Below are 25,290 nucleotides of genomic sequence, written 5' to 3' on the forward strand. Positions count from 1 at the left end.
CGCCCGTGAAACACTAGCTGATACTCTCCCCTTCTCCCAGGCCCTAGCAACCACATTCTGTGTCTATGAAGTTGACTTTTTTTTCCAGACAGGGTCTTGTTTTTGGGGTTTTTTTTGCAGCACCAGGGATCAAACAGGATCTTGTGCTTGCGAGCCAAGCGTGGCACCAGTAAGCTAAATCCCCAGCCTGGGTCTTGCTTTATAATTCAGGCTGGCCTTGAACTCATTATGTAGCTCAGGCTGGCCTCAAACTCATGGCAATCCTCCCGCCTCAGCCTCCTGAGTGCTGGGATCACAGGCTTGTACCACCTCGCCCAGGTGAAGTTAACTTTGTGAAAGTGCCCAAGAGAAAGGGTGTCAGAGGCTTCACAGAGGCCACCCTGTGGCTGCTCTCACAGTTCTCTATATGTGAAAGTGACTTGTTTATGTGCTTCCTGTAAACTGCCTAGGTTTAAGCAGAGTGTGAAGGTGATCTGATTTGTCTGAAAAAGACCAGCTGGCTCAGGTGGGGTGGCACACACCTGATCTCAGCCTGGGCAGTCAATGAGACCCCTTCTCACTAACCAAAACAAAACAAAACAAAACAAAACAAAAGGCTGGGGCGGGCTGGAGTGAAGGCCCTGGGCTCAGTCCTCAGGTGGAAAGGTGCAAAGCTGCGAGTCCGAGTGTGGGAATCAGGGTTGCAGTGGGTTTCTCCTGCAGACTTCCCTGCACCTTAAATACGAGTATGCTAAAGGGGACGCCAGATGGCCAGGGCAAGGGTCGGGTCTCCCCGAGCATCTCACGGCCACAGTGTTCCGCAGAGCAGTGTGAGCGCCGAGCCCTAGACAGGAGGACACTGGGTGAAGACCACATGACTGAGTTCATGGCAGAGGCACCTGGAGCCCAAACCTCCTGATATGCCAGTCCCTTCTTTTCAGTACTGGGGATTGAACCTGGGCCTTCGCACTGAGCTACCTTTCCAGCCCTTTTTTATTTTGCTACAGGGTCTTCCTAAGTCACTAGGTTGCCCAAGCTATACTCAAACTTGTGATCCTCCCACCTCAGCCTCCTGAGTGCTAGGATGAGAGGTGTGCACCCCCACGCCCAGCTTCCCAGTCCTTTTTCCCTGTATAGGCTGCAGTGCCAGACAGGTGGGAAAGGGAACAGACTGGGAGCTCAGGGACCTGCGAGGAAGTTGCAGGCTTAAAGCTGCAAAGGCTTCAGCAGGATGAGCCCAGCTGCCAGGGCAGCCACCGCGCTCTGTCTCCCAGGCACTTTACAAACCTCCCCAACACTGGGAACGACTTTCCTCCCCTCACAGGATCCCGGAACACAGTATCATTTACTTCCGAATACATTTCATTAACCTGACATTTTACTTTTTTCCTCTTCACATTTCTGTGACTGTGGAATTGTGGTTGTGAACAGAAGCAGCTGCTCTGGGCTCCTAGGTCCCTGCTTTTTGCACTACCCCACATTACAGCTCCATCTCAGTAACCTGGGCAAAAATCCCACTTCTCCCTGGTTGCTAGATTTTGTTTTTCCAGGTTCTGGGGAATGGGCCTCTGCACCAAGCTACAGCTTCAGTGCTCTTATTTTTTAAAACCAGGTCTTACTGGGTCACTAAATTGCTCATGTTGGCCTCTTTTTTATTATTTTGGTACCAGGGATCAAACTCAGGACCTTGCGCTTTCGAGGCAGGTGCGGTGCCACTGAGGTAAATCCCTGGCCCCTATGCTCATGTTGGCCTTGAACTTGTATTCCTCCCGCCTCAGCCTTCTAGAGTGCTATGGTTTCAGGTGTGCCGTATCAGGTGGTCCAGCGTGAGTTCTGGAGTGGCCCTGCCCACCACTTACCAACTCTACACCCTCAGCAAGGTAACCTCTCTGGCCATTAGCTTCCTGGTCCTGGAGAGGGCCGTCTCTGAGGCGGTGAGGGTTAAAGGAGTTAACAGGCAAGAACACTTACTGCAGGCTCTGACTCACAGGAAGTGACCGAGTAAGGTAAACTATTAATCTCTTTAGTCAAACTGTTGCAGGCCGGGGGGCCAGGTCCTATACAGCAAGGGACCAGCTGCTCACTTCCTGGTCCACAGTTCTCTGTGCCCTTGATAAAGAATTCTGTCAGGACACAGAGGGAAGCCAAGTGTGGTGGTGCAGGCCCATAATTCTAGCACTCTGGAGGCTGAGGCAGGAGGACTGCTGTGAGTTCAAGCCCACCTTGGACTGCATAGTGAGACCCTGTATTAAAAAAAAAAAAAAGGCAGCCACAAAGAACAATGGGTAGAATTGCTGTAAAGAAGATATATAGTTATGCCTTCAAATGAGAAGGCAGGCAGTGCCACAACGGCATCTGCATGTTGTGTGAATCTGGATACCTTTGTTTGGTTTCAGGATCGCACTCGGAACCTTGCACTTTTGAGGCAGGTGGTGGCACTGAGCCAAATCCCCAGCCCTGGATATCTTTTTATGCATGGAAAAGTTACTCCTGGGGTTGAGGAAGCTGGGGTAATTAATGATGCTTTGGATTGTTGGTTATCTCAAAAATGTCTTCCTTGGTTCTTTCATGGGTCAGTGTTCCCTCAGGGGCCTTAATCACACAGGAATCTCAATCAGGTCTCCGCCTGATGGAGGTTCGGTCATCAGTGGTTCCACCACCTGCCTCGAAAGTGCAAGGTCCTGAGTTCGATCCCCGGTACCAAAGAAAAAAAAAAGTAGGGCCGGGGATTTAGCTGTGCTTTCAACGCCTGCTGGGCAAGTGCAAGGACCCAAGTTCAATCCCCGTACCAAAAACAAACAAACAAACAAACATGAATGCTCACAGCTGTGATCCCAGGGCCAGGGAGACTAAGGCAGGAGGACTGGTGGGAGTTCAAGGCCAGCCGGGGCTACACAGTGAGACCTGTCTCAAAAAAAAAAAGCCCCACCCCCACCCCATCTGGTACCAGGGATTGAACTCAGGACTTCACACTTGCCAGGCAGGTGCTATGCTGCTGAGCTGCATCCCTGGCCCTAAGCTCACTTTCTGACATCGGATGTAGGCACAATGTGTGGCCTTAAAATGTCACTGTGCTCTGTGGGGCAGCTTCGGGTCTGATTCTGACACAGAAGTACGATGCGTCATCCACTGAGGTCTTTCTCTCTTTATCAACTGGAACTGGCAAAGCAGGGGACCCTGGACGCCCAGCCCCTTTGCCCCTCAAGTTGGCTCCCTCCCTGACAGAATCGCAGAGCTGTGCAGCTCCCATATAGTCAGCCACAGTTCTTTTTGGAGAGGCCAGAAATGAGAACTCCTGAGGCGCATTTAACTGGAACATGAAGGCATGAGTCCTGTCATCCAGTAATTCATCTAATTTGGGGGTTGCAAGGACTCTTTTTTTTTTGGTACCGGGGATTGAACTCAGGACCTTTCACATGTGAGGCAGGCGGCAGAACCACTTAGCTAAATCCCTGGCCCAATTCATCTAATTTTTATACAGTCGTAATTTTAGTATATATTTATTTATTTATTTTTGAGACAGGGTCTCACCATGCAGCTCAGGCTGGCCTTGAACTTGCAGTGATCCTCATGCCTCAGCCTCCCCAGTGCTGGGATTTCAGACGTGGGCCATCACTCCTGCAGTCATTTTTTTTTTTTTGGTACCAGGGATCAAACTCGGGTCCTTGCACTTGCGAAGTGGGCAGCGAAACCACTGAGCTAAATCTCCACCCCAACTTATTTATTTTTATTTTTATTTTTATTTTTTTGGTACTGGGGATCAAACTCAGAACCTTGCACTTGGGAGGCAAGGGGCGAAGGGGCGGAACCACTGAGCTAAATCCCCGGCCCTTTTTTTTTTTTTTTTGAGACAGGGTCTAACTATGTAGCCCACGCTGAATTTGAACTCAGTGATTCTCCTGCCCCTGCCTCCTGAGTGCTGGGATCACAGGTGTGCACCACCACGCCCTGTGTCTTTTTTTTTTTTTTTAATTTGCAGTCAACTGATTGGACTCAGGGCCTCACAGTGGTCAGGCAGGCCCAAGGCCAATCTTACCTCCTCACATGGCCAGCAGGGGTCAGCACACTCCAAACTTGAGCTCTGCCTCTCTGGGACAGGCCAGTCCCAGTTCCAACTGGGAAGGACAAGTGCAGGTGATGGCAAAGGCTCATATTTAGGACTCCGAAGACCTGCAATCATTCATAGGTCATCTGACCTTGAGGAACACCCACACTTCAGTTTTCTTTCCAATAACTCTGAACTGTAAGACACTGAAAGGTGCCCAACCCTGTGTCCTGTTTCTTTTTGGTTTGGGGGGGTTTTTGGTACCGGGGATTGAACTCAGGACCTTGCCCTTGCAAGGCAGGTGCAGTGCCACTGAGCCAAATCCCCGGCCCTCCTCAGTTTCTTCTTGAGACAGGGTGATCCTGTAATCCCAGCACTCAGGAGGCTGAGGGAGGAGGATCACAAGTTTGAGGGAAGCCTGGGCTACATAGTTCAAGGCCAGGCTGAATTACAAAGTGAGACTCTGTCTCCAATAATTAAGTAACTGGGGCCGGGGATTTGGCTCAGTCGTTTCGCTGCCTGCTGTGCAAGTGCAAGGACCCGAGTTTGATCTCCTGTACCAAAAAAAATTAAGTAACTAACTAAATAAATAAAGGAATGGGCCAGGGATTTAGCTCAGTGGTTCCGCTGCTTGCCTCACAACCACAAGGTCCCAAGTTCGATCCCCGGTACCAAAAAATAAATAAATAAAGGAATAAGGTGGGAGGAGACATCATTGAATATTCCTCCCTACCATGTATCAAAAACAATTTTTTAAAAGAAATAAACTATATGCAGTGCATGCCTGTAATCCCAGTACTCAGGAGGCTGAGGCAGGATCACTGAGACCCTGTCTTAAACACGGGAATAAACTAACTGTGGGGAATCGTGGATATTTCACCAACGTTTCTTTAAAGGGACATTGCAGTTGAGGGATGAGTCTGTAGCTGAACATTAACTTTCCACATTGTAAGCTATACACAAAAATTAGGCATTCATCACTAGATGATCTACTTGGAGCTGAGGATTTAGCTCAGTGGTTCTGCTGCCTGCCTTGCAAGCGCAAGGACCTGAGTTTGATCCCCGGTACCAAAAAAAAAAAAAAAAAAGAAAAGAATGGTGACTAGATGATCTACTTGTCCTGTTTTAAAGAATACCATTTCTTCCCTTGTCCCAGCATGACATCAAAAGTCTCTTTCAAGCTCAAACTTACATATTTTATTCAGATCCACTTAACCACTAACATTAATCACTTTCCATGTTTGATAATTAATTTTATTCAGAAACACTTTCTAGCAACCCCAAGGGCACTGGACCCTGCTAAACAAAACATTTAGTCTTCAAGTAACACCTGGCTATCCTTAAAACTGGGATGAGTGGACAACAGCTCCACCATGACCCGATTCGTCACTCCTCAGAGGTCACTTCCAGAACCCTCCTCACATTAAAATTGAATATAAAAGTCTTACCCTTTCACCCTGACAACGGGGTCTTTGAACTCGACCACTGTTCTCTTGCAGTTCATCAATAAATTCTCAACTTTTCTATATTTCTTGACTACTGGTAAATTCTTTACCACCTGTGCAGCACCAACCTCTAACATGCCTGAACTGTAAGGCACTAGCACTAGCACTAGCACGGCAAAAACAAGTTTGCAAAGAATACATTTTATTTTGTTTGGTTTTTGGAGAAAAGGTCTCACTACGTAATCCAAGCTGGCCTCGAACTCACAATGTAGCCCAGGCTGGCCTCAAACTCGCAGTGATCCTCCTGTCTCAGCCTCCCTAGTGCTTGGATTACAGGCCTGGGACAGCATGCCTGCCTCGAAAAATACATTTGAAACCACCATTCACTGAGTGGGTCTTCTGGCAGAAAGCGGGGAGGAGGCGTAAGACCCATCTGGTCTGGTTTCCCCTAGCCCATACGGCTTCCCTTTGCCAGCGCTGAGTTCAAACAGCAAAGCGGCAGCGCCATCTTAACTACAGCCAAGAAGCACTGCCAAGGACCCTCGAGGAACAGGAACAGAAGCTGACAGTTTCCAAAAAGACCCAACTTGGGCCGGGGATTTAGCTCAGTGGTTCCGCCGCCTGCTTCGCAAGCGCAAGGTCCCGAGTTCGATCTCCGGTACCGAAAGAAAAAAAAACTGACTACAGGTTCGAGGGGACCAAACCAAGTCACTTACACCAAATTCGACACTCAAGCTGTTAAATCTCTTTCCAACATGAAAAGAAGCTAAGGTGCCCCCATCTTTTCTGAGAGCGTCTTCATTTTCCGGCCCCGGGACCACCGAGTTCGCCGGCGTTTCTCGCTGTGCTAGAGCAGCCCTAACCGAAGCTCCTTCCGCTCGCCCAGACTTGGAGAAGTCCTCCAAAGCTCCCGCCCTAGTTTCTTTAGCCGCTTCTCTCCCAGCTTCTCTCCCAGCAGGGTAACTCGTGGCTCCGTAGGTGGATGCCCTGGAAGACGGGCCAGACAAAAGAGGACAGAGGTCAAAGGCCCCGAGCGTCGTGGCTGTGCGCCCGTAGCAATGGGGAGTCTGTGGTACAGGGTGCTACGTCCCGGCGCAGTCCTGAGGTCCAGAAGAACCGGATCTCCGAAAAATAAATGGGTGGGTGGGCCAGACCCAGACCCAGCGCCTGACCCGCCTCCACAGCGGCTCCGGGCTCACTCCGCTTCCCCACTGGCCTCGGGAAAAGCCTAAAGACTTCCCCTGCCAAACTCCTCCAGTGGCTTCCCGGGTGTATCACACAATGGTCTTGAGATGTAATTTTTTTGTTTTTGTTTTTTGACGCAGGGTCTCGCAATATAGTTCAGGCTGGCTTTGAACTCACTATGTAGCCCAGGCTGGCTTCGAACTCGAAGCGATCCTCCTGCCTCAGCCTCCTGAGTGCTGAAGCGCACAATGGTCTCAATGGTGCAAGGCATGCTAACATCCCTTTGAACTAAAAAAACAATTCTTGGCAGGGGGGCAGGGATTTCACTCTGGTGCCACGGCCTGCCTTCCAAGTGCCCAATACCCCTGGTGCAAAAAAACAATTCTTTATTTCCAGATATGTGAAGCCACTTAGGCTACACTCTGACATTTAACCCGGCATCCTTCAATGCCCTCAAAGCCTACCTCCAAGAAATTCCTGGAGTTCTGCCCCATACTAGAAGCTTTATAACTGTGGCTCTGGTCTCTTTATAGCCCTAAGCATGATATGTCTAGAAGTTCTTCTGAAAACCTTTGCCAATGCCAGTGGAACGCATATCTGGTAGCTCTCCAGTTTAATGTAAAAAAAGTTCTCCACCAGGGTGGCCTTGAACTCACTATGTAGTCCAGGCTGACCTGAAACTTGCAATCCTCCTGGCTCAGTCATGTTGGGATTAGAGGCGTGTGCCACCAGGCCCGGCAGTTTGTTTGTTTGGGTTTTCTTTTTTGGTACAGGTGATCCAACTTGAGAACTTTCGCTTTCCAGGCAGGTGGCAGAACCACTGAGCTAAATCCCCGGCCCAGGACTAGCAGTTTAACGTAAATTTAGACCAGACACTTGGTTCAACAATGTCTCCAAGTTGGACATGGTGGCGCAGGTCTGTAATCCCAGCACTGAGGAGGCTGAGGCAGGAGGTTTGCTGTGAGTTCGAGGCCAGCCTGGGCTACAAACAAAACAATGTCTCCAATACCCAGAAGATCTAAATGCTTGGCACATAGAGGTGCCTGGTACATTTCCATTAAACAAATGCACAGGTGGTCAGGGTATGTTCCTTTAGTGATGTTTCTCCCAGGATTCCCAGTCCTCAAACTAGTCCTCATCTCCTCCGTACAGGTAGTCCCAGCTGTGGGGTCCAGTTGCTTAGCATCCCCAGGAAAGTTGAAATCTGAGAAAGCTAGAAAGGTGAGACATGAAGGGGGGCAATGTCCCAGTTCCAACTGAGCAAGAGATGTTCTGTTGGGCAAGAAACACCATCTGTGTTTTTTTTGCTGCCGGTGTTACTTTTTTTTGTTTTGAGACAGGGTCTATGTACTTCAGGCTGGCTTTGAACTCACTACGTAGCCCTGCATGGCCTTGAACTTACAACATTCCTCCTGCCTGTTTCCCAAGTCCTGGGATTACATCCATGCACCATCATGCCCAGCAACTTGGTGTTACTAATTTTTTTTTTTGTACCAGAGATCGAACTCAGGACCTTGAGCTTTAGGCAGGCGGTGGCACCACTGAACTAAATCCCCAGCCCCTATTTTTTTTTGGTACAGGGGATTGAACCCGGGTCCTTGCGCTTGCGCAGCAGGCGGTGAAACCACTGAGCTAAATCCCCGGCCCTCAGCCCCTATTTTTGATGACCTGAATTTATGATGGCCATTAAATCCTGGGGTTTTAACTGCTTTCTCAATTGTCTTTGAGGCATACAGTGGTAATGCTGCAACACAGCAGAGCAGCTCAGTGCTCTAGCCAAGTGTTACAGCTCAGTAGTGCAGCTCTGAGGCACAGTTGAGCTTTACAGCTCAGTGTGGCGACTCTGCATCACAGCTCTCATAATTTGAAGACTGGAAAAATCCGACAGTCAATTGAGGAGGTGGAGAAAAAACACTTTATTACATCTAGGAGCCTGGATGGGCTCATAGGAGTCTGAACACAACCAGAAATGAGAGCCTCCTTATATAGGGATCTACAGGGTAGGTGAGCATACTCACTGCAAGGGGAGGGAGCAGAGTTATAGAACATTCCTGAAGCAAAGGGGCAGAATTACAGAACATTCCTGAAACACATGCCTTGTGAGCATGCTCACCGAAGCAGGGGGAGGAGCTACAGGACATTCCTATGAGGGGGCAGAGCTTAACAGAAACTTGACGGGGGGGGGGGGGCAGGGCTTAACAGAAACTTGACGGGGGGGCGGGGCAGGGCTCAACAGCATTCCTGAAAGGTCACACAGTTCAGTCACAAACCATTTTGATACACTGGGCAGGAGCCCAGCAGCACAATCTTACGTTTCCAAAACAAAACATTCTGTGGGGGAAAAAAATGGAGGCAAGGCAAGGGCCTGTCTTATGGTATAGCATAGGCACCACCTCTCAGTACCAGTCAGACCACACCACGTGCATCATCTGCGCTGAGTGGCAGTGTGTGTTCTAGTTCAGGATGAAGGCGGTCGGCTTTTCTGCCTCCAAGTCTGTAGGGCCTCTAGCAGGTGTGTCCTTTTTTCCCCTCGGCACTGGGGCTCGAACTCAGGGACTTGCTCTTGCCAGGCAGGTGCCGCCGCCACAGCTACAGCCTGGGCCTCGAGGAGCCTTTGTTTTGAGGCGCGGACCGCCCCTGCCTGGTGAGCCAGGGGACCCCGACTGGCTCCGGGGTTGGGATCTGGATGCTTCTGTGGCCGGCAGGTCTGACTGTCGCCCGATATGAGCAGTCTTGGGGAACGGACGGTAAACTTCGAGTCTGGTTTCCGAGCTGTCATCAAAAGAATAGTGCATTCGGAAGGGCTAGCAGTAGTCTGCTTGGGAACCATTGTGAGCCCCGGGGCTCACAGGCAAGACTGGTCTAACTCCAGCTTCGGTACCCGGGCCTTCTTCCAACCCCATCGGTGCCGCAGCTCAATACCTGCAGGCGCCCAGCATCCTGGGTCCTGTCCCAAGGACATCACAGTTCGCCAAAACCTTCAAGCCGGCCCAGTGTACTCCAGGGAGCCGCCTTGGATGCGACACCTCCGAGCTCCCAGCCAACCCCGACGCGCACCCTGCCCTCCCGCTTCCGGGAGGGAGACCTCGAGCTCCAGCCCTGCCCGGCGCCCTTCCGATCCGGGGCGCCGAGAGGTGACAGATCAGTCTCCGGCGTCCTGTCCTGTCCTCCCGCGGGAGAAGGTAAGCTTGTAGGAAGGCGAGTCCTCGTCCTCCGCGTGTGCACGTAGACAGAAAAGGTTTTCTTTTATGTATTCCACTTATCTATTGAACACTAAAAATGGCTCCTGTCACCCGATTTTTGAGATGAGGACGGAACAAGAGCGCAAGGGACTGGAGCCGGACTCTTTAACAGCCCGGAGAAGCCGTCGACCCGCTGAACCCCAAACGCTCAACGGCTAGCGCCGCCCTTCCCGCCTCAAGCCGCCTTGAGCTCCCCGAGGAGTCCCCGCCCCCTCCCGGCAGCCGTTGCGCCGCGGCGGACGTCTCAGACTGGCACGCGTAGCCGCTGCGACCATTTTGGACGAGGGCGGGAAGGCAAAGCGATAGGGCGAAGCCGGCTCGCGTCACAATGGTCACGACTGCGTGGAAGGAGAATTCGAGAGGCTGCGTTGCCGCCATTTTTTCCTAAATTCTGATTATGTACCTTTTGCCCATCTGTATCAGTCGTTATCCACTCTAGCGGGCCCTCGGAAGGCCGGTTCTGGCCTCTAGTGGCTCTGATGCCCGCTCTCTGACTCCTGGGCCCGGCCTGCGGGCGATCGTGAGCGCGGGACGCCGCGTGTGATCAGACCCGCTAGGAGAGGCGGGTGTCCTGCCGCCGGCGCTGGTGGTTGCCATGGGGCCGCCTTTGGCTCAGCTCCCTCCCTGGGCCCCGAATCAGGCAGGACCCAAGTCCGGGGAGCCCTGGGCCATAACCTTCGCGGACGTGGCCGTGTACTTCTCCCCGGAGGAGTGGGGGTGTCTGCAGCCCACGCAGAGAGCCCTGTACCGGGACGTGATGCGCGACACCTACGTCCTCCTGAGCGCCCTCGGTGAGGTCCTGCTGCCCGCCTGGCCCACACCCCGCGGCTCCTCTGGGTCCTGCACGTTGGGGGTTGTCGGTGTGTGGGACGACCTCGAATCCTGGGGTTTGGATTCTTCTCCCTTAGGAGGTGGAGGCGCCAAGCCAGCGCTGATCTCCTGGGTGGAGCGAGAGGCCGAACTGTGGGATCCAGATGCCCAGGATCCAGAGGTGCCCAAGTGGCCAACAGAAGCAGACACAGGTGAAATTACTGAGTATTCCGGTCCATGGGAACGTCTCTGTGCTTGGCACAGTGTGGTCCCCTCTCTGCTTAGCAGTTTGTTCCCTAAATTGCTTTCCTGGCTGAAGCCATTAAGTCTGGCTTCTGGCTTAGGTCTACAAAGAGGATATACTTGTGACTCAGGCCCTGCTGGGTCAGCCTGCACCTGCGCTCTTCTGACCTCCTCACCCCTCATTCGTCATTAAGCTCTGTCGACTGTGCTCCAACATCGCTGGCTCCTCTGCCACCTCCTGTGTTGTAGCGTACTTTCTTCTGCCTTCTGTTCTTTTCTTCCTTCAGTTCATCCTGTCAGCCTTTGCAAAATGCCCAGCCTCACTGGATTTGCCAGTGCCACTTGGGATCACACCTGGAACATCTGTAGGTGTCCACTCACTCTTCATGATGCAGCTCAGATGTCGTCATCTCTCACTGTCCTGTGTGCCATTTCTGCATCCCCGAGCCCTAATACACTGCTCCTTCCCCCCTTTCTGTCTCTACAGCTGACAAAAGGCGTCACTGCAAGCTCCCTGCTTGTGCTGCACTAAGTTCTAGGGGCACCCATGGGTCTAGAGGTGGCTGTGTCTGAGAGGCCTGCGTGTCACCATGCCAGAGTTTGGGATTCAAGGACCAGGATGAACTAGTCTGAGCTCTTCCCTTGTCTCCCAGCAGATTGTAGAAACAAAGAAGAGAAAAAAGAAAAGGAAGTGCCTGAAGCACTGGAGAAGACACTTTCTCCAGACTCTCGGCCTCCTGGACTGAAGGGTCCCCAAGCCTCCTTTGTTGGGCTCCCGTATGTCTTGGAGCTGCCCTCCAAAGCACATCACCGGGGCCGCCCGCCTCTCCGAGCCCACCCTTCTGTCCCACGAGCAGACCAGCGTCATGGGTGCTACGTGTGTGGAAAGAGCTTTGCCTGGCGCTCCACGCTGGTGGAGCATCTCTACACTCATACGGGCGAGAAGCCTTTCCAGTGCCCTGACTGCGGCAAGGGCTTTGGCCGAGCTTCTTCCCTGAGCAAGCACCGCGCCATCCACCGAGGGGAACGGCCCCACTGCTGCCCTAACTGTGGTCGGGCCTTCACACAGCGCTCGGCTCTCACCACCCACCTTCGGGTCCACACTGGCGAGAAGCCCTACTGCTGTGCTGACTGCGGCCGCTGCTTCAGCCAGAGCTCTGCCCTCTACCAGCACCAGCGTGTGCACAGCGGCAAGACCCCCTTCCCCTGCACTGACTGTGGCCGTGCCTTCGCCCACGCCTCCGACCTGCGGCGACACGTCCGGACCCACACGGGCGAGAAGCCCTACCCCTGTCCAGACTGTGGGCGCTGTTTCCGGCAGAGCTCAGAAATGGTCGCCCACAGGCGAACCCACAGTGGCGAGCGCCCCTACCCCTGTCCTCAGTGTGGGAGGTGCTTCGGCCAGAAGTCAGCCATGGCCAAACACCAGTGGGTCCATCGGCCGAGAGTCGGGGGCCGCAGGGGTGGGGGGGGCAGTGGGTTGCCTATGCCCCTGGCCCCTGGCCCACGGGACCTGGACCCACCTGTGGGCTTTCAGCACTACCCAGAGATTTTCCAGGAGTGTGGGTGACAACCTCAAAAATGACAAGGCAAGGGTGAAGATCTAGACACTGCCTGAGGCCCCAGATGGGCTTGGGGCAGCCTCTGTGGCAGCCTTGAGGAAGGTTGCAGAGTCTAGCGAGAGCTGGATGGGGGACTGGGGAGTCTCATGGGCCCTCACCAGCTCCATCTGCGATGCTTTGCTCCCTACTGCCCTGGACCAGACTGTAGAAGAGCTCCCTACTATGGGGAGGGCCGAGGTGGGAACCCCATTGGACCTTGAGGAGGACTTTGTTGACTCTGTGTTTTTTGTGTGTGTGTGCTGGGGATCAAACCCAGGGCTTAGGTTTGCTAAGAAAGTGTTACCACTGAGCCACATCCCCAGCCCCCCTTCACCCCTCCCTTTTTGGAGGTACTAGAGAGTGAACTCGGGTTCTTCACCCTGATCTACATTCCCGGCCTATTTATTTATTTATTTATTTATTTTTGAGACAGGGTCTCACTATTTAGCTAAGTTGCCCAGGCTGGACTTGAACTTGTGAGCCTTCTGCCTCAGCTTCTCAGAGTGCTGGAATTTCAAGCATGTGCCACCAGGTCTAGCCACCCAGCCCTTCTAAAATTTATTTTGAGAGCCAGGTATGGTGGCAGGCATTTGTAATCCCAGCAATTGGGAGGCTGAGGCATAAGGATTGCCATGAATTCAAGGTCAGCCTGGAATACATAGTAAGACCTTGCCTCCAAAAAAAAGTGTATGTATATATATACATATATATAAATTTTATTTTGAGAAGAGGTCTTACCATGTTGCTCAGGGATTATAGGCCTGTGCCATGTGCCTGGTTTTGACCCATTGTCTCTTTAGTACAGAAGTTAAAACTGGTGGCCCAGTCCTGAATTGGCCCTGCAGGTATTTTATTTACTTTGATGCAAGCAGTATTTTCAAATGTTATAAATTAGTGGTCAAGAAGTAAAAATCAGAACCTAAATCTGGTGATGCCTACTTGTAATGCTAACATTTGGGAGGCTGACGCAGGACAATCACAAGTTTGAGGCCGGTCTGGACTACATAGTTCAAGGCCAGCCTGTCTAAAAAATCAAACAAACAGGGCTGAGGATTTAGCTCAGTGGTGCCCCCGCTTGCCTCGCAAGCGTAAGGTCCCAAGTTCCGTCCCTGGTACCAAAAATCAAACATTTAACATCCAGGTACTGATCACAAAAATCTAGGTTATTGCCTTCTCTTGAAAAACTGAGAGGCTTGGCAACTTGACATAAATTCTCACAAAACCATAATATGGGGGAGCTGAGCAGCAGTTGAATTCGAAAACCATGGTCTGTAGTACGTTCATTTCCTGCATCAGAGGGGTTGTGTGTTAAGGATGGCAGGAGGGAAGTAAAGGGAGGCGTTATATCAAATCTCACTTGTTTTGGCCTTGTGGTTTATGAAGTACTTGTCTCTTCTGTCATCTGATTTTGCTCTTGTAACTGCCTGGGAAGAAAGCAGCTTGCTTGGAGAGAGACCTCCAGGCAGGAAGAGGCTGTCGGGCATGTCTTCACCCCAAAGCGTGCGTTATGTGTGCTCAGCCGATGGGCACCTCATGGTTTTGGAGGGGAGGCCCAGGAGCCTGCCCTGTCTGCAGGCCTGGCCATGCTAGACCCAGCCTGGGCCTCCTCATGGGCCTGGACTGGATGGGAGTTTAGCTTTTTCAGTTGGGGACACTGACCAGGTGACCAGGTTGGGGACACTGAGCAACCTGCCCAAAGCCACACAGTTCAACTGCAGAATTCCTAGTCTACTGCTGCCTTTATTGCTTTGTGGAATTGGAAATTGAACCCAGGGCTTTGAAGCACATGCTAGGCAACTACTTTACCACTGAGCTACAGCCTCAGCAGTGTTTGGTTTTGTTTTGTTTTTGTAGGACTGGGGATTGAACCCAGGACCTTTATACTGAGCTACATCACCAGCCCTTTTAAAAATTTTATTTTTAATCACTTCTTGGGCTTTTGGCTAAGATGAAGTGCAAAATTTACAGTAAGACCCTAACTTACAGACACTCAAGTTATGAACTTTCGTAGGTGCACTGTAAAAGACTCACTTTGTCAGTTTACAAACAAATCGGGGACTTACTGTGTTTTGAGACGGTTCAAGGTTTCAATAAATTGTCCAGGCTAGCCTTGAACTTGGTAATCTGCTTTAGCCTCCTGTGTACCTGGGATTACATATCCTGGGATCTGTAACTGGGGATCGAACTTGGGACCTTGCGCTTTCCGAGGCAGGCAGCAGAACCACTGAGCTAAATCCCTGGCCCTCCTGTTTGTTTTTGAGACAGGATCTCACTATGTAGTTCAGGCTGGCCTTGAACTTGCTGTGTAGCCCAAGCTGGCCTAGAAGCAACCATCCTGCCTCAGCCTCCCAAGTGCTGGGCTTATAGGCATATACCACCACCACCTCACCACCACTCCTGTACTGGAGATCGAACTCAGGACCTTGCGCTTATGAGGCAGGTGCTGTGTCACTGAGCTAAATCCCTGGCCCTCCAGCTTCTCTTTTTTTAAGAGTTGGGTCCTCACTGCATTGTCCAGGCTGCCCCCAAACTTCTGGCTCAAGCAGTTCTGCCTCAACCTCCAGAGGACCTGGAAATGCAGGCCCATGCCACTGTGACTGCCACTGTTTTCACGGCACTCTTGAGGTCCTTGGCAGCCTCCTAGCCAGGTCTCTGTGCCCGCAAGCTGTGATAGCACCAGGCCTGGATCTGGACAGGGGCCGTGCCTGGGGACCTTGGGGTCCTGACAGGAGGCCACAGGAAAGGTGGCGGGGACCAGCCTGGGACGAGGCCAGCGAGACAAAAGCAAACCTTGCATCTACACTTCGCTGTGGCGCCCACCATTGTGAACAAAGCGGGCCAGGCAGGAACTTCTGAGGTAGATGTGTAGCCAGAGGGGACCTTAGGATCTGTGTCCCCAGATTCTGCACAGAACCCTGCCCATTACTCATGACTCCATTATCTACCACCAGTTCCCTTGTCAGGGGCCGGCCCTGTGCAGGTGGCAGAAGCAGCCAGCTATGGGCAGACCCTGTTCCCTGAGGTTGGAACAGCACATCCAGGAGTACGGCACATGTGTTCTCTGCTGGCCTCTACGAACTTGCCTGTATACCCATGTCAGCCCTGGGTCTGGCCTGTTAAAGAGGAAGAAGCCAAGTATGCTGGTGCACAGCTGTAATCCCAGCACTCTGGGAGGCTGAGGCCAAAGGGTCACAAGTTTGAACCTAGTCTGGGCAATTTACTGACTTGAAGAGATGCTGTGGGTTTTTTTGTTTGTTTTTGAAATGCTGTGGTTTTGTTGTTGAGGTTTTTGTTTATTTTTTGTTGTTTTGACAGGGTCTCACTATATAGCAGGCTGTCTTTGAACTCACTATGTAGTCCAGGCTGGCCTTGAACTCACAGTGATCCTTCTGCCTCAGCCTCCCAAGGGCTGGGATTACAGGTGTGCACCACCATGCCCGGCTCGAGATGCTGTATTAGAATTAAAAATAAGGGCCGGGGATTTAGCTCAGTGGTTCTGCCGCCTGCCTCTCAACCCAAGGACCCAAGTTTGATCCCCAGTACCAAAATAAATAAATAAATAAATAAAAATAAAAATAAAAAATAAGCACTGAGGATGTAGCTCAGTGCAAAGGCCCCGGGGTTCAATCCCCAGTAACACCACCACCACCACAAAAAAAAGGAAAAAAAAAAGGAAAAAACCAGATGTTAACCTGGAGAAAGACCACAAAAGAGGTCCAAAGTTTGGAGAAAAGACACTTCAGGAAGGGCCAGGGATTTAGCTCAGTAGTTCTGGCGCCTTCCTCGCAAGTGCAAGGTCCTGAGTTCGATCCCCGGTACCAAAAGAAAAAACAACACACAGACACTTCAGGTAAAGTAGCAAATTTACATTCAACTAACTTTCAAATCCGATCCCACCTCCCTAAACCTAATTTTTTCTAGGGAGGAGTAGTTTATGCCGCCTTATCTCAGGGCACTGGGTGGAAAGCGGAGCCCAGGCAGCTACCTCTGTAACGGGTTTTAGTTCAGCACGCAGCCCCTGCCTCCTGCTCAGCGCCGCGGGGGAAGCCCTTTGAAGCTCCAGTTCGGCCTCAGAAGAAACCAGATCCGGCCCCGCCCCCGGCCTGCGGATTAAAGGCGCTGTAATTGCTGTTTAAGGATCTCTGAGGCTTTGAAGTTTGGAAGGCTTGCTCCGGGCTCTGAAACCAGGCTCAACCCCTTTGCTTCCTGCTCTCACCGCCCAACTTTCTATTAGTCCTTTAGGGGGATGAGATTTAAACTTCAGCTCCAGTCCACTCAGCTGGTCATTTCCTGGCGTGAACACTCCAGCGAAAGGCGCACTCCCTTTCCTGCTACCACGAGTCTCTGAAGCTCAGCCCCAGAAGTAAAGTAATTTAAACCAGGAAGTGTTTTCCTACAGTTCATTGGTGCATTGGGAGAGATGCTTATCTGAACTACACGAAATAATGGCATCTAGCCAGGTGCACACACCTATAATCCCGCCACTTGGGAGGCTGAGTCAGGAGGATCACCAGGAGTTTTGAGGCCAGCCTGAACTACATAGTGAGAGCCTGTTTAAAAAAGAAAAAGGAAAAAGAAATCCCATCTGAATAGGCAGCCAAAGAGAGAAAGAAAGTCCTTGACCACATTCCCCATCCCTAGTTTGACCAGACCACTTAAGAGTAGGTGTTAGCCAGGAGTGAGAGGATTGGAAACTCGAGCCCAGCCTGGGCAATTTAAGGGACTTGGCAGGACCTTGTCCAAAAATAAAAAGCTGGTTGGAGATGCAGCTTGGTTTTACTGTCCTGAGTTCACTCCACAGTAACACACACACACAGAGTAGGGGTTAATTCGTGCTCCAAAGACCCCCAAAACTGCTTGAAATAATTGTAATATCTTTTTAGAAAAATGATGCACAAAAATGTTTATGATCCAAAGAAGCGAAACTTTGCTAGGGCACTGCAGTTGTCCTTAGCATCTGGGGGACCGAATCCAGGATCCCTGTGGATTTCAAATCCAAGAAACAGGAGTCTCACGTGAAGCGGCGTGGTATTTGTGTGTGATTTACATACAGACTACCATGTCCTTAAAGAATCTTTAGATTACTTAAAATACCTAGTATAGTGCTCATGCTATGTAGTTTTTACACTGTATTATTTGGCCAATGATGACAAAAGAAGTCTGTACATGTTCAAAAGAGATGCAATTTTTAAACCTTTTTTTTTTTTGGTAGCAGGGATCAAACTCAGGACCTTGTGCTTACAAGGCAGGCAAAGTGCCACTGAGCTAAATCTCGGGCCCTAAAACATTTTTTTTTTTTTTTTTTTGCACCGAGGATTGAACTCGGGACCTTGTGCTTGCAAGGCAGGTGGTGGAACCACTGAGCTAAATCCCCAGCTCCTAAAACATTTTTGATTATGGTTGGTTGGATCAGTGGAAGCAGAACCCACAGATACACAAAACTAACTTTCTTTTTTTTGCCAAACCGAGGCTTGAACTCAGGGCCTTCACCCTGAGCTATGTCTCCAGCCCTTTTCATTCTAGAGACAAGGCTCATTAAATTGCTAAGTTAAACTTGTGATACTCCTGTCCTGGCCACTGATGGTATTTTCTAGTAAGTCCTCCTCGCTGTATCTTACTGCCACCAAGCTGCATTTTATTACTTGGGATTTTTTTTTAAATTACAACTTGCCTCCCAGGCTCTACCCCTGGCCTCTTGAATCAGCATTTCCAGGGGTCCAATGGTGTGCTTGCTAAAAAGTTTGAGAGAACCTCTGCTCTGAACAAAATGTTCTTTTCTAGCTGATTTTAGTTTTGCAAGAGTAGTGATTTGTCCCAGAACCTGTCCCAAATGTTTCAGAGCAGGGGAGGACCTACCCATGAACGAAGACCTCCCTTTCTTTGTTCTTCCCAGAGGGCCTGTGCCTTGGCTGGTTGCTTGTCCTGGAAAGCCCAGCTCATGCGACCGTCTCACATGTCCTCTGCATGCAGCTCCCCATGCAGAGCTCTCTTGCACACAGAGAACCCCTCTAGTGTGGGCCCTGCCTTTACCCAAGTTGATGGTGCCCTACATGGGCCTCAGCTACACACGCAGCAACTCTGCCCCCAGGCTCCTGCACACCAAGGGATGATGCTGGGTACAGGGCCCCTCACTCAGGACACGACAAGCTCCTCCTCCCGTGGACACAGTGGTGGGACACAGCCAGTGGACCCAGGCCTTTCCTGGCTTAGAGTACTTGGTGTTAGGTCTGTTATGGGCCTGAGTGTAGGGGTGCTAGCTGAAAGCCACTCTCCCTCTGGGCACAGGGAGGCTGAATTTCCATGCAGAAATGCTGGCGCCAGAGAGCTGAAGTCCTGGCCCAACTTCTGCCGTGCTTTGACTTGTGGTTCCTTCGAGGGAAGGCTGTAAGCAGCGGCCCATGCTCGAGTTTAGCTGAAGGATCCCTCACGCATGCTGTAGGGTATGGCTGTTCTCCTATGTGAATTTCTCTGGGTGGCTAAGCAAGTTTGGGGCGAGAGAAAGTGTCTTGTCAAGGAAACTTGTTTGTGTGAGTTTGCAGACGACCAGAAGGTGCTCCGTGGCCAGCTTTTCCAACAATCGATGCACTTTGTAGGGCGTTCTCTTGGGCCCCTGTCCCATCTCTAGGGATTGGCCGTGACAGCATTCTTACCAAAGGTTTTAGGACACAAGATACTGTGTAGAGGGGCATAGAGCTGAAAAGCTGTTCCTCTGGAGGGCAGAAAGGTGCCCCTACTTCATTTATGGAAAGGTCTCTGTGAGTCCTTTTTATTTATTTATTTTTGTTTTTTGGAGACAGGGTCTCACTACAGTTCAGGCTGGCCTTGAACTCACATGTGCACCACACCCAGCTGTGATTCCATTTTTTTTTTTTTTTTGGTACCGGAGATCGAACTCGGGTCCTTGCGCTTGCGAGGCAGGCGGCGGAACCACTGAGCTAAATCCCTGGCCCTGTGATTCCATTTTTGAAAGCCTCTATTGTGATCATTTTTTGCCAGCCTTTTACAACTTGACTTTCTCCAATCCTGCGTTCAGAGATGCACCCAGGGCTGTGTTCTCAGGGCCTCTTCCTCCGTGATCCTCCATCCAGGGCAGAGAGGAGTGGAGAGTTCTTAAATGCCGAGAGGCCAGATGGTCCACTCTGTCCAACCCTGCGCTCCGCGAACTCTTGTGTCACCCTTACCCGCAAGCAGTCTTGCTTCCCTGTGAGGAACTCAAGGAACCTGGGATTTAGGTTACCAGGGATTGAATTCCTTTGGCGAAGGTGGAGGAGAGGCCTGCTAACAGAAAACAAAGCGGCCTCCTCTGCGGGGGGGATCTCTGCTCTGGCCCCTGTAGGGAGAAGCAAAGTGCGGAGGAAGGAGTAAATGGGGTGGGAGGGCAAGGAATGGTGTCTATCTTCAGATCTCTTGGCTTTTATTCTTCAGGAAGATAAAATATAATGGAGGGCAAATGAGGAGTGGGAAAAGTTTTTAAAGCACAGGCCGAGCTGAAAAGCCGCCTGGCATCTCCCTCCCACTCAGTCCCGCGGGCACTTCTGGCGGCCTGAGCGCCTTCAACCAATCGGCGAGGCGCCTCGCATTAGCCCCAAGCCTAACTCTAGGTGGTGGGAGGAGTCAGGAGGCGGGGTGGGGAGAGCACCAGCCCCTCAGCCAATCGTTGAGCTCATTGGGATTGACGGGCGTTGCGTCTGGAAGCTGGAGGCGGGGCTGTCTCCGTGGCAACGATCCTAACCCTAGGGGTGGGGCGAGGAGGAGCAGAGAGGGGCGGGGGCCGGGGAGCGGGGATGAGCCCGCCCGTGTTGGGAACCGGAGGTCGACGAGAGGGTCCTTGGGTCGAGAGCCTCGATGCGGCCAAAAGGGAGTCCGTCTAGGTTCCCGAGGCGCGGCCGGGCCGACCTAGGAGGAAGGGGAGCGAGACACCGCCTCCGCTGGCGCCTGGAAGCGTCGCTCCTTCTCGCTGACCTTGGTCTCGCTTGTCGCCTCGCCCTTTCCACGCGCACTGACGGAGACAGGGCCCGGGAGGTCGACAGGCAGACCCCTGCTCACAGGGGGACCCAGGACGCGAGGACACAAGCTGTCCCAGCCCGTCCCGCCGGCTCCAGGGCGCCGGGTCCCCCCTCTCCCCAACCCCGGGGCCATCCCGCCCAGGGTTAATGCCAACGAGTTTCCACCTCCATGTGCTCCTAGAGAGGCCGCGGCGCTAGCCAGCGGGGGAACTGGCCGCGGACGGACACTTCCTGTGCTGGGGGAGGGGGTCGGAGCCGCAGCCTAATCGGGGCTGGGGGCCGGACGGCGGGGTCGCGGGCGGGGAGCGGCGGCCGGGGCTGCAGGGCGAGTAGTGAGGCCCCTCGTCTCCGAGGTCTACGCGTGGGGTCCGCGAGGGCCCGGGGACGAGGCCGGACCTTGGGAGGGGGCGGGGCCGCGGGAGGGGAGGGGCCCGGCGGGCGGGAGAGGCCCAGGGTCAAGGCGTCTGGTCTCCGGCCCGGCCCGGGGCTGGGCAGCCGGATCCCCTGGGCGGTGCTGAGAGGGCGAGTGCGAGGCCTCGGGGCTGAGGGCACTCAGGTCGGGTCGCAGGATCGGCCGCCGCATTGGGGATGGAGCGAGAAGCGTCGCCGCGGGGCCTCGAGCCCCAGGATGTGCGAAGTCCTGATGAAATAGGGAGCCCCGGAGAGTCCCTCAAAGGTGAGGGAGGGATTGCTCCTCGGAGGAGTGTACCTGGGAGCGGGAGAAGGGGCTGTGCCCTGCAGGAGGGAAAGGGCGCTGTGGACGCCTGGGACTTGGGGGTGGGGTGGGGACGAGGTGTCCTGGGTTGGCCGAGAGGGGTTGAGAATTTCAGCACCTGCTAAAGGGCCAGCGACCCTGCTTGGGGAGTGGGGAGAGGTTTGTGGCAACTAGTGGACCAAATGACCTTCCAGGCCTCCACACAATCTAGATTTTCTGTAATTCTCTGATCCTGCAGGCAACACGAGTGAGAATGAGGAAGAGGAAATTTCTCAGCAAGAAGGCAATGGAGACTATGAAGTTGAAGAGATACCTTTTGGGCTTGACCCCCAAAGCCCTGGGTTCGAGCCACAAAGCCCAGAGTTTGAATCCCAAAGCCCCAGGTTTGAGCCTGAAAGCCCAGGGTTTGAGTCCCGAAGCCCTGGATTTGTGCCCCCAAGCCCTGAATTTGCACCCAGAAGCCCTGAGTCAGATCCTCAGAGCCCTGACTTTGGACCCCAGAGCCCTAGGTATGAACCCCAAAGCCCTGGCTATGACCCCAGGAGCCCTGGGTATGAACCCAAGAGCCCTGGCTATGACCCCAAGAGCCCAGAGTATGTGTCCCGGAGCCCTGATTTTGAGTCTCAGAGCTCCAGGTATGAATCCCAGGACCTGGGGTATGAACCCCCAAACCCTGGAATTGAAGCTCAGAATCCTGAGTTCAAAACTCAAAGCCCCGAATTTGAATCTCAGAGTTCCAAATTCCAGGAAGGTGCTGAGATGCTTCTGAACCCTGAGGAAAAGAATCCCTTGAGCATCCCCCTAGGAGTTCACCCCCTGGACTCCTTCACTCAGGGTTTTGGGGAGCAGGCCACAGGGGCCCTGCCCCTGGGGCCACCCTTTGAGATGCCTACAGGGGCCCTACTGTCGTCACCCCAGTTTGAGATGCTCCAGAATCCCCTGGGCTTGACAGGGACCCTCCGGGGTGCAGGCCGGCGGGGTGGCAGGGCCAGGGGTGGCCAGGGCCCCCGGCCTAACATCTGCGGCATCTGCGGGAAGAGCTTCGGCCGTGGCTCCACCCTGATCCAGCACCAGCGCATCCACACGGGCGAGAAGCCCTACAAGTGTGAGGCCTGCGGCAAGGCCTTCTCCCAGAGCTCCGACCTCATTAAGCACCAGCGCACGCACACTGGCGAGCGGCCCTACAAGTGCCCGCGCTGCGGCAAGGCCTTCGCCGACAGCTCCTACCTGCTTCGCCACCAGCGCACCCACTCTGGCCAGAAGCCCTACAAGTGCCCGCACTGCGGCAAGGCCTTCGGCGACAGCTCCTACCTCCTTCGGCACCAGCGCACCCACAGCCACGAGCGGCCCTACAGCTGCCCCGAGTGCGGCAAGTGCTACAGCCAGAACTCGTCCCTGCGCAGCCACCAGAGGGTGCACACGGGGCAGAGGCCCTTCAGCTGCGGCATCTGCGGCAAGAGCTTCTCGCAGCGCTCCGCACTCATCCCCCACGCGCGCAGCCACGCCCGGGAGAAGCCCTTCAAGTGCCCGGAGTGCGGCAAGCGCTTCGGCCAGAGCTCCGTGCTGGCCATCCACGCTCGCACGCACCTGCCGGGCCGCACCTACAGCTGCCCCGACTGCGGCAAGACCTTCAACCGCTCGTCCACGCTGATCCAGCACCAGCGCTCGCACACGGGCGAGCGGCCCTACAGGTGCGCCGTGTGCGGCAAGGGCTTCTGCCGCTCCTCCACGCTGCTGCAGCACCACCGCGTGCACAGTGGCGAGCGGCCCTACAAGTGCGATGACTGCGGCAAGGCCTTCTCCCAGAGCTCCGACCTCATCCGCCACCAGCGCACCCACGCCGCCGGCCGCCGCTGACCGCCGCTGACCGGGCCGGGGCTGCAGAGGCCACGGAGAGGACGGCGAAGAGCCGAGGGGCGGGTGGTGGGCGTTCGAGAAGGGCCGGGTGCAGGCAGTCACGCCCGGAGACTCGTGGGAAATGGGCTGTGGAGAGGGTTGGAGGGCGGCCAGGCCGGCGGCGGCAGCCTGGGAGAGCCCGAGGTCAGCAGGGAGCTGGCGCCGCAGGCCTGGGTGGCTCCCGGCCTGGCGAGTGCTGGATGGGGCGGGGGAGGGCAGGGAGGGCCAAGCAGCGGGTAGCTTAGCTGGGCAGGTGCCAGCCCCTGGCTGTCAGGAGGGAGAGGGTAGTAGAGTGAGGGTGGAGCTCCTGAATCTGATTCAATAAAAATCTTCATGTGGTAAGAGACTTGTCCTTAAACTGTGTGTGGATAGTGCCCGTGGCAGTGGGGGACGCCCGTCATAACCGTGAACAGCCAGTGAAGTCTCCGGGCCTTCCCGGTCAGTCCCCCAGGGATGACCCAGGGTCTTTGCACTGGGCTACGTCCCCAGCCCTTTTGATTTTTTATTTTGAGACAGGGTCTTGCTAAGTTGCCAAATTGCCCAGGCTGGGCTCAGAACTTGAAGTCCTCCTGCCTCAGCCTCCCAGAGTGCTGGGATTACAGGCATGTGCTGTCACTCCCAGCTAGGAAGTGCTTTTATGTGGTTTGTTTTGAATCTTGTCACCTGAAGTTCAGCTGACGTGATTTGCCCATATCTGCCCACCTCCACGTCCCATGCTTTTCATGCTGCACAGACTGAGGGGCCCCGACAGGCAGTTGTGAGAAAGGCCTCAAATTCGTGGAGTTCCTTCTTCCTAATCATAGAGGGTCTGCCCTTGGGCCAGAAAACAGAACTTGATTCTCACCTCTCCTTTGCTCCCAGCACCGCACACTGAACTGCCAGCCACCTCTCTGCAGACCCTTTCTCCACACTCACAGAGGGCAGGAGTGGCAGCCCAGCCCGCACAGCGAGGGGTGTTTCTCCTGTGTGCTGAGGACAGAGCGGCCCTGTGTGACCAAGGCAAATGCGGTAGCCCTGAACTGCACCCAGCCTTGGCAGGTGGGATCCACCTCGTGTGGGGTCGATGCATCCAGCCCCTCCGACCTCCCACCATTCTAGGCCCTGATCTGCCACAGCTCTGCTTCCTCTTTAGGGTCCCTGTATAGACTGGGGAGGACACCAAGTCCCTGCCTCACCATGAGGCTGAGCCCCAGCTTCTTAACACTTGGCCCCTCAGGAATGGATGGGGAGTTACTGCCATCAGTGGGTGTGAGGGTATGTGGAAGTATGGCACATAACCCGTCTTAAGAGAATTACTAATTGCTGGGCACTTTCTTTTCTTTTTTTTTTTTTTTGGTACCGGGGATCGAACTCAGGTCCTTGCGCTTGCGCAGCAGGTGGCGAACCCATTGAGCTAAATCCCTGGCCCCTCTTCTTTCTTTTTTTTAAATACAGTCTCATTGTGTAGTTCAGGCTGGCCTTGAACTCACTATGTAGACCAGGCTGGCCGTGAACTCATGGCCATCCTCCTGCCTCAGCCTCCTGAGTGCTGGAATTACAGGCCCGTGCCACTGTGCCTGGCTAGGGCACATTTTGAGATAGTGCCTACCAAGGACCTGGTGGTGCCCTCTTTAGTTTACTCATTCTGTTTCACAGATAAGGAAGGTGGATGGTGTGGTGGCACACACTTGTAATCCCAGCCACTTGGGGGCTGAGGCTGGTGGATGACAAGTTTGAGGCCAGCCTGGGCAACTTAGTGAGACTATTTCAAAATTTAAAAACTTAGGGCCAGGGATTTAGCTCAGTGGTTTCACCACCTGCTGCACAAGCACAAGGACCCGAGTTCAATCCCCGGTACCAAAACAACAGCAACAATAAAAAAAGAATTTAAAAACTTAAGAAGGGTTGGGGATTGGGCCAGGGATTTAGCTCAGTGGTTCCGGCGCCTGCCTTGCAAGCACAAGGTCCCAAGTTCGATCCCTGGTACCAAAAAAAAAAAAAAAAAAAAGGGTTGGGGATATAGCTCAGTAATAAAGCAAGTGCCCTAACAAGTGTGAGGCCCCAGGTTCAATCCCCAGTGTGAGAAAACACATAAACCTGTCTACTATTTTCCCACTGGAACAAAAGGACAAAGGTTCCAGAGA

At 53.3% G+C, this 25,290-nt stretch overlaps 2 protein-coding genes across 2 annotated transcripts; both read left to right on the forward strand.

Annotated features, from left to right (window-relative positions):
* Window positions 1–8,554: 8,554 nt before the first annotated feature.
* Window positions 8,555–16,935, forward strand: LOC101725323 (zinc finger protein 764). The gene is made up of 3 exons (XM_087208812.1): window positions 8,555–10,687; window positions 10,805–10,918; window positions 11,606–16,935. Exons 1-3 carry the CDS (start codon window positions 10,492–10,494, stop codon window positions 12,517–12,519), a joined length of 1,224 nt encoding a protein of 407 aa, XP_087064938.1. The 5' UTR covers window positions 8,555–10,491; the 3' UTR covers window positions 12,520–16,935.
* A 3,382-nt stretch (window positions 16,936–20,317) lies between these two features.
* Znf768 (zinc finger protein 768) lies at window positions 20,318–23,509 on the forward strand. Its single transcript, XM_004856168.3, has 2 exons — window positions 20,318–21,232; window positions 21,510–23,509. The coding sequence occupies exons 1-2, from the start codon at window positions 21,145–21,147 to the stop codon at window positions 23,126–23,128; spliced, it is 1,707 nt and encodes a 568-aa protein (XP_004856225.1). The 5' UTR covers window positions 20,318–21,144; the 3' UTR covers window positions 23,129–23,509.
* The last annotated feature ends 1,781 nt before the right edge of the window (window positions 23,510–25,290 follow it).

This window comes from Heterocephalus glaber, unplaced genomic scaffold, assembly GCF_053883595.1.
Source record: "Heterocephalus glaber isolate CG9 unplaced genomic scaffold, H.glaber_assembly_v1.0 deba00000943, whole genome shotgun sequence".
Lineage (NCBI taxonomy): Eukaryota > Metazoa > Chordata > Mammalia > Rodentia > Bathyergidae > Heterocephalus > Heterocephalus glaber.